The sequence below is a fragment of the Mytilus galloprovincialis genome, chromosome 14, assembly GCF_965363235.1.
Source record: "Mytilus galloprovincialis chromosome 14, xbMytGall1.hap1.1, whole genome shotgun sequence".
Lineage (NCBI taxonomy): Eukaryota > Metazoa > Mollusca > Bivalvia > Mytilida > Mytilidae > Mytilus > Mytilus galloprovincialis.
Genome location: NC_134851.1, coordinates 16,870,780 through 16,880,487, shown reverse-complemented (window position 1 = coordinate 16,880,487; position 9,708 = coordinate 16,870,780). Strand labels below are relative to the sequence as shown.

General features: G+C 32.4%; 1 protein-coding gene across 1 annotated transcript; it reads left to right on the top strand.

The window, feature by feature from the left end:
- Positions 1-2,983: 2,983 nt before the first annotated feature.
- LOC143058770 (complement C1q tumor necrosis factor-related protein 3-like) lies at positions 2,984-8,939 on the top strand. Its single transcript, XM_076232213.1, has 3 exons — positions 2,984-3,102; positions 4,295-4,452; positions 8,474-8,939. Exons 1-3 carry the CDS (start codon positions 3,098-3,100, stop codon positions 8,872-8,874), a joined length of 564 nt encoding a protein of 187 aa, XP_076088328.1. The 5' UTR covers positions 2,984-3,097; the 3' UTR covers positions 8,875-8,939.
- The last annotated feature ends 769 nt before the right edge of the window (positions 8,940-9,708 follow it).

Genomic DNA, 9,708 nt, shown 5'->3' with positions numbered 1-9,708 from the left:
CTTCACCTTGACTTACCTTCTAATCTTCCAGTAGTCAGCACTTCTGTTGACTTGAGTTATCATTGATATGTTCATATTTATAAATTGACTGTTTACAATTGAAATCTTTGAATTTTTGAAAAACTAAGGCTTTTCTACCTCAAGAATAGATTACCTTAGTTACTTATATCACCGTGTATAATAAGCTTAATGTTGAAAATTCCATTGATAAAAATTGGAATATTTTTTAACCATTTTAAAAGAATTAGAGAGCAGATTAATCATTTGTACCAACAAAAACTATGACACAAATAGGAAAAAAGAGAAATGTATTCCCAATAGACAAAAAAACGAGAGAGTTAATTAGAAGGAAAAATATTCTATCCAAAAAAATTATAACTAAACAAGATCCAGAAACAAGAGCTGAATACAATAAAGTCAGAAACCAGGCCAAAACATCAGTCAATAAACAAAAGAAATTATTTGAAAAAGGATTATCTGAAAATGCCAAAAGAAACCCAAAGGCTATATGGAGCTACATAAAATCCAAATCAAAGACCAGGGAAGGTATAGGTGACCTACATGTAGATACAGAAGATGTAAAATCCGAAAAAAACAGATGACAATAAACAAAAGGCTGAGATACTATCAGAGTATTTTACAAGCGTAATGAACCACAAGGCAATATTCCAGAGCCTAAGCATATTCCATTAGATAAAAAAATAGAGGAATTAAATATTGGCACTGATTTGGTTTTGAAACACCTACAGAAAATACAAACGGATAAATCACCCGGCCCTGATAATCTACACCCAAGACTGCTGTTTGAAGTCAAAGAAGGTATAGCCACTTGGCATAATTTTTAGCCAATCTTTAACACAAAAAGTATAGTTCCAAAGGATTGGAAAAGCGCCCTAGTGAGTGCAATATTCAAAAAAGGGAATAAATCACAAGCTAAAAATTATAGACCAGTAAGTCTCACATCAGTCGTCTGTAAAATAATGGAGAAAATTATAAGAGAACATATAATTAGTTACATGAAAGAAAATAAACTATTTTCAAACAAACAATACGGTTTTATCTCTGGGAGATCGACATCACTACAACTATTAGAGGTAATAGATAAATGGACAGAAGCTATAGACAATGGCTATGAGATTGACTGCATATATACAGACTTCACGAAAGCCTTTGATACAGTACCCCACAGACGACTCGTTAAGAAAATCGAAAATTTTGGGATAACTAATCCATTCCTAGAGTGGATTACAGATTTTCTATCGTATAGAAAACAACGAGTATCAGTTAATGGGGAAACATCAGAGTGGAAAGATGTAACATCAGGAATTCCACAAGGCTCAGTATTAGGTCCCCTGTTATTTGTTCTATACATAAATGATTTGCCAGATTACGTGACATCAGATGCCTACTTATTCGCGGATGACACAAAAATCTTCAGAATTATTGAAAGCAAATCAGATCAAATTATATTGCAAGATGATCTAAAAAATCTCGAGAAATGGAGTGATACATGGCTGTTGAAGTTCCATCCAGAAAAATGCAAACACATAAATAGAAGTGGAGGGGTAAGAGAAGATAAGACAAGTCACAAACTATTAGGTCATGATATAAGCAAATGTAAAGAAGAGAAAGATATTGGAGTAGTAATTGATGAAGATTTAACCTTTGAAAGACACATATGCGAAAAAGTGAACAAAGCTAATTCAACTTTTGCCGCAATTAGAAGGACATTTAAAAACTTAAATGAAAAAAAATCTTCATACCTCTATACAAACCATTAGTGCAAACACACTTAGACTATGCTAGTTCTGTATGGGCACCTTTTAAAAAGAAATCCATTGACAAAATCGAAAATGTACAAAAAAGGGCAACACGACAGATTACAGGATTCAATAAACTGAGCTACCCGGAAAGACTGAAAAAACTTAAGCTGCCAACATTGTCATATAGAAGGGTCCGAGGGGACATGATTGAGACATACAAGATACTTAATGGTAATTACGATCCAGAAACGAGTTCATTCCTTAAATGAAACGAGTTCATTCCTTAAATTAATTTCAAGCACTGAAAATAGACAAAGCACAAGAGTAAATAGTAATAAAATCATTCACCAACGATTCAAAACAAGTCTGAGGAAAAACAGTTTTTCTGTAAGAATAGCCAAATTATGGAACGAGTTACCGGATAAAGTAACTAAAGCGCCATCTATAAACTCATTCAAAAATAGACTAGATAGATACTGGGAGTACGAAAAAATCTATCATTTGAATTAACCGGAAGCAGCATCAGAAATAATGGAGACAATAATCAATTATATGAGTCTGGTGAAGAGGAACCGTGAGGATCCTGTATCGGAAAACATCATTAAGTATCATTAAGTAAGTAAGTGTAGAACGCCACATGCGGGGTGTCGGCTATGTTTGACACGGGGTGGCAATTTCGAAGCGAAGAAAAACTGTCAAAGTAATTTAAGTTCAAGTATCAAAATTTCTTTATTTATAATTCTTAGTACCATATAATGTACTGCACGGAAGGAACTGAAACGCAATCCATTTCCTGCAAGCACAATCAGTCGTTTTCAGTGCACTGTTTTCCGCTCAAACACCTCCAGTGGCGGATCCAGAAATTTTCATAAGTGGGGGCCCACTAGCTGCCTAAGAGGGGGACCGACCTCGTCACGCTTCAGTGATTCCTTATGTAAGCAACCAAATTTGTTTCTCAAAAAGGGGGGGGGCGTTCCCACTGCCCCCCCCCTAAGTCCGCCTTGCCCCCCCTAAATCCGCCTCTGTTAATTTATATTTTCTTTTTGGTCTCTTTAATACATATTATCTTGACAGTGGAGGATATTTTCATAAATTCGCACATGTATACTACAATCTAACGAGGTTTCTGTTTTTAAGCCTTTTTTACTTTCTTTTTTTTCGGATTGATTTCAACTTATATTACCAAAATGATGAGTTAGCGTGTTAACATAGGAGCATTCGTGGCAACAGTGTTAAACATAATTATATATATTTGACATATTGCCCAAAAACCATCAAAACAGATCCATTGAAACTTATCAGAACTAGTCCAGTTACCTAACCAACAGATCAAAATGAGGTATGATAGTTTGTTTTATGTTTTGTCTTTTGTCAATTTTAATGTAATTCTAAATGTATTTACGTAACACAGTGGCGAAGGGATGAGCTGGAAAGTAGGGGGGAGAGCGGGCAAACTTTTGAAATTGAAGAAAAGTGTTTTCTGTTATATTTAATATCGGTAGTGTAGTCCTGAGTTAGTCAATTTTCTAAAGTGAATGAATTGCCTCCCCTGGTTGTTACACAAGTAGAAGTATACGTATTGAACAACGTGTTTTCCCGTTTCTACAATGTATGTATCGTATAGATAGCATTGTTAAAATAGTCGAGGGTTTCATCAATTTTGAAACTTGTATATTAAGACCATTTCTGGTTTAATTTGTTAATCATAAAAATCTTAAAAAGTATATTTCTCAACCTTTCTTGTATATGTATTTTTTTTTAAAACTTTAAATTGATTAATAAATTACAATACTTTATAAAAACATATCGTAAACCTTAGACTAACAAATATATTGATATTCTTCATAGTTTCGGAAAGAAAAAAATGTGCCAATGTTAAATGTACGAAAAGTCTAGAGGGAGTAATTTCCCTCCAAATTTTCAACGGCTTAACATTGGGACACGGACACTTCATTTTTTTTTGAAAGGCTTGTTATTTTAAACAGTACCAGTTTCGACCCAGGATAAGCGACTCTGTTTATTTTAATCTATGTTTTGGGAGTTCATAATTTTACTGTCCGTATGTTATAAATATAAAAACATTTTTGATTGACAAAACTTAATTTCAATAAAAGAGATTCAATAATGAGCACACACTTTTTGTGGATGCACTTCTCTATAATTACATTACATGTATGTTTCATTATATTACGTTATTTTGATTGGCTAATATTAATTCGCGTCATTCTTAAATTAACCTATATTTCAAAATGAAAACCAATATTCATGATGACACGAGCTTCCCCAATGAAGTGCAAAGGCAAATAAAGAAAAAAACTTGATGGAAATCGTGTTTTCGTGATCCTAATACAAAAATAAAATAATAATAAGAATTGGATGCTTCTTTTAGTGTTTTTATAGGGTTGTAAAAGCGTTGACCGTGTGCACATTTTTAGATTGAAAAAGATGTGTTTCGGTCAACGCTTTTACAACACAATACATTTACCAGATGAAGCATTCTATTCTTAAATAACATAAAGCCTCATTTTCAGTGTATTTCAAGTTCTCCTACTGACATGTTTTATGACACTTATGGTCACGGGACATAAATCCTGCTCCAGAAATGCTGGTCTCATGAAAAGTATCCAATACCAACTTAAACTCGTTGAAGACAATGATGGAAAATGTGATGGTACAGGAAGAGTTTCGGGTATAATCACTGAGGTAAAGCTGATGACCGTAACTGCATTCACGGTCATCCCAAGATGTCGGATGAAAAAGTAGGTCAGTTTCTGTATTGTCTGTTAAAGTGTTTCTATATCATTTTCTTTACAAATCATACATTGAAACGATGTAAATTTATAAAAGAATCACTCGGAAATCACTAATTACTTCTGAGAAATGTGCATGAAACGGGAAATTCGATTTGAAAAAATCGCCAAGATGACCGTAAATCACAATCGAGATGACCGTAACAGAATCAGCGATTCATAACAAGGCTGACCGTAACTGCTTTTAAGATGACCGTAATTTGTAAATGATGACCGTAACTTTTAAAGGATGACCCTCAATTCTAAGAAATATCCGTATTTATATAACTATCTTTTTGTATCAAATGATTAATCGTGTTGGTATACACATATTAATATGAAAGTTTTATCCTATAGGTAGAAGAAAATAAGACGTGCTTAAAATGCAAAGATTACCATATGTATCTTTTTTACAGTAGAGGGTTTAATTTTTAAAATGAATTTGCCAAACGACATGCAAATGAACAGGAAGGGAAAACATGCTACAAAAGCGCGATAAAATGATACCTTACAAGCATAATGAAAAAAATGCGGTGCACAGCCTTCAACTGCTCGACAAAAGATTTTTTGTTTTGTTTCTGGGATTCCTTTTAATGACATATAATAAATACACATTTTTAAAAATGCCAAAAAATTGCATGAACATCCATTGATATTATATCGTCTTTCATTTTGTCGTGCAAATAAAATAACAGAAATATTTTGAAAATATCATTCGAATAAACTAGTGAAGGTGAGCTCCAGCAAAGTAGATCCTGAAAATAGTATTGTACGAAAAGCGTATCACAAGGCGGAACGTTGTCAATTTGTATATATACAGAAATTTTATTCATACAGTCAGGATTCTACTTCTTCAAAATTATCTCCCCATTACGCCAGTTCATACTCACAATCGTAGAAATGGAAGCCATTGTAGGGATGACGCTCTGCCAATTTTGCTCTTGAAAACTGATAAATTTATCCACATAGCATCATTACGATCGACCGTTGTATGTCAGTTATATTTTAAAAGACAAATGTATCTACTAGCTAATGAGCGTTAATTAATGATCTTGTCTGCATTGATTCAACTTAAAAATAATGTCTGTTCGGATGTCAGATGGAATTTTTGAAAATTCTTAAGCATTTAAAAAAATTCTAATTAAATATTTCGTGGAAGGGCAGACTAAACATTTTCAGTGGTTGAAGATTATAAACCCTAGTTATCACACACAAGAAAATCATATTTTTTCGAAGATATCAATTTTCATCATCCAAATTAAAAGACTGTCGTCAAGTACTTTTAGAAAAAATAGCTATTCGAACACACCTACTCTGTTTTTGTGATTCATTAGATAGGTATCTCACTTGACCCATATATTTCATCTTTTCGTACTGTCATTTTTTTACGTTATAAAGTCAACCTGTAGCTTTGATATATAATAATGATAGAATCTGAAGCGAGATGCTATATAAAATACTCCTGCTTTGTACGTTTTAAAGACAAATATACACCCCAAACATGCCCCAACATAAAAAGGTGCACTCGATTTTTCTCTTTTCGATACAATCGTTACCTGTTTTGGGGAATTATTTCTTGATTCACATAATGGAAGGGCAGACACGAAAATTTCTGAACTAAAAGATTGATATGTTCTCCGTCCGTGATAAAAAAAAACCCGGAGGTTATGCATTTTCTACATCCAACTTATAGATACTATATATAAAAAAGAAGATGTGGTATTATTGCCAATGAGACAACTATCCAGAAAAGACCACAATGACACAAACATTAACAACTATAGGTAACCGTAAGGCCTTCAACAATGAGCATAGCCCATACCGCATAGTCAGCTATAAAAGGCCCCGATAAGAACCATGTCGTCGACTTGATATCTTATTGTTTTGCATTACTATGTAATAGATACATTGAAAACTTATGCAAAAGGTGTTTTTTAAATAAGAAAATTGTCGTTTTATTTGTTTCTATTAACTATTAAAAATATTGTTACTATATCAAACATTACAGTTAACATTTATCGCTTTCTCGATAAACACAGAGCTTCTATTCTTTTGTTCTATTTCAAAAGTTTTTCCGCCTGCATATATCAAGACAAATTAAGATTTTAATCAGCTTCTCTGGAACCATACACATGGGCTCGATTACCAAATATTCGTATGTATTATTAATGTTTTTAATGCTCCATTTATTGGCATTATGTTTTTCTGGTCTGTGCGTACGTTCATCCGTTCGTCTGTTTGTTTGTCCGTTTGTCCAGCTTCAAGTTAAATAAAATTGAAACTTAGTACACATTTTCCCTATGGTATGATCTTTTTAATTCTAATGCCAAATTACAGTTTTATCCCATTTTCATAGTCCACAAAACATAGAAAATGAAAGTGTAGAAGAGGCATCCGTGTACTAGGGACACATTCATGTTTCTTCAAATTTTCGTCGTGTCGCTGTCAATTTGTGTTAAAATTTTAACGTCGATATCAATAAATATTTCATTGTTTACGAGAAATATGCAATTTACTATCATTGTTATAAATCCTTAATATGGCCAATTATATTATAGTTTAAAAAAAGAAATTGATGAAACATATTTATATTCGCTAACCGAGCCCCTATTGAGATCGACAAACTCAACAAAAAAGCTTTGAATACAATACGGATATTTCTTAGAATTGATGGTCATCCTATAAAAGTTACGGTCGACTTATATAAATTACAGTCAGTCTTTACAAATTACGGTCATCCTTTACAAGTTACGGTCATCTTTTTGAATTCAAGGCTCATGTCTGATTTTTATGTTATTGCCTGAATTGAAAATTTAAAGGAAATTTTTCAGTTTTCAGGCATTATCTCATATTATAATAGATAAAGATGAACTGTAAACAGAAAAAATGTTCAGCCAAGTAAAATCTACAAATAAATTAAATGAACAAAATTGTCAATTGACCCCTTAATTTTTTTGTTCGTTCCTCTTGTTTTAAAATATTTTGCCACATATTCCGGGAATCCTCTGGTTTTATCCATGTAGTACTGTTACAAAATTTTGCCAATTTACCACTACATTTCTTTCCAGAATTTGATTACATATAGTTAAAAATGTTATCTTTGAAAATCTTATAAAATCCTTGTTTTTTCATCATTATTGAAAGACAAAAATGTGCCAAATGAATATTTAAAATGTATGAAAACTATGGAGAGAATAATTCCCGCCAAATTTTCAATGGCTTATATTTTAAAAACAAACGGACCCTCCATTTTTTTTTTGCTTTTTAGCTTCTTTATTTATATACTATCATCTCATAAAAGTCTTTTAAAAAACTTGTTATTTTTAAACAGAGTAACGAACATCCTAACGGAGTTATTGTCGTTTTAAGACAGTTTTTCACAATTTATCTATCCAGTTTACCTTATACAGTTACTTTAAAAAAAAAATCTGCTCTTTTGAAACTGCTGAATCAATTTCAGCCAAATTTGGGCTGAATGAGTTTCAGAGTATCTTGTATAAATTTTATATTTTATTTCCTTGTACGTCAAGAAACATAGCCACTATGGCTAAAATGGAACATATGGGTAAAATGCATTTGTTTTTGTTTTTGAAGAAAATATTGCAGATACAAAGAACATTTATATGGCATTTTTTAATCATATTTAATTCATATATATCTATAGACGACAATTCGTATACGTATGTAGCTGCACTAGTTATGAATAAATGTAAAACAGAATATTCCAGGTTATGAAATATTCAGGAATTAGTTTTAACTCAAAAATTTTTTCAGGTATGACAAATTATTATCCATATAGAGAACTTCATATTACTTACTTATTCTATAGAGATGACTTCATGAGTATTATTTACTTGTGTCTTATCCAATTTGCTTTAATTTAGCAAATAAAGTATCATATCTAAACTAAATTTCTTTCAGAATCAGGCAAAGTTGCGTTTATGGCTAAAAATTCAGCTACTTTACAAAATGTTCCTGCGAAATCTGCTGTGGCGTATAATACAGTTATCACAAATTTAGGCAATGGATTCGATAAGTCCACTGGAATATTTACCGCTCCTTCAAATGGTGTCTACATCTTTTCTTGGACCGTCCTTACCCATGCTGGCAAATCCTTCTACACTTACCTCTCTCTCAATGGAAACCTGATAACCAGGAACTATGCGGGAGCGACGGGTGTAGCAGATCACATATCATCAAGTCAGAATGCTGTTATCGAACTTAAAAGGGACGATAAAGTATTCGTAAAGGTTCAAGATGGATATACCGGACAGTACATGTTTAATAATGACTGGTCATCTTTCAGCGGTTATAAACTATAAAAGCTATAATATTACATAAAAGTAAAATTGTCATATAGATATTTATTAAAAATCTTTTGATTCAATGTTTCATTCAATGATTTTATATATGATATTTACTATACATGGCCACTGATATCTAAAAACCTTATAGAAGAACTATAATAATTATGATTGTCTTTGCATGGATAAACATCACACTATAAATGCAACATTTTTGCAAACGCATTTCTATTAAAAAAATACGGGGTAAAACATGTTTTCCTAATGGTGGAAATACTTACATACGTATGTTTAGAAATTGATGGGGAGGGTGGATAATTATCCTTATTTATCTTTACTAGTCAAAACGGGGCTTTACAAGCTTATCAAATTACTTTGCGTCAGTCGTCGTCGGCCATCGACAATTGCCTGTTTAAAAAGAACTTCTTTAAAACTCACGCATAGATCACCAAATGTTTTTGAAACGTAGTAGCGATGGTTATGACCTGTCCTCTACAAGTAACCCTCATTGTGCTGCTATCCTATCGGATGAATACACACCATTCTCCCCACCCCCCCCTCCAAAAAAAAAAATTTAAACAAATATATAGGGTCTTTATACGTGGGACTATTATAATAAAATAGTATAATAGTCCCAGCTTATACATATAAGAAAAAAGAGAATGATCGAAAAACATAAAAAATAAAGAAGATTGTTTAAGAATTAAAAGAGTTTACAAAATGAAAACTACTCGACCAAGGCCCTCAAACATGTTGCAAAATAACTAGATTAATCTGAACGTTTGGTCACTCTCCTGTGAAACGTGTATTCAAGATGGTTTATAGTGGCGGATCCAGAAATATTCATAAGTG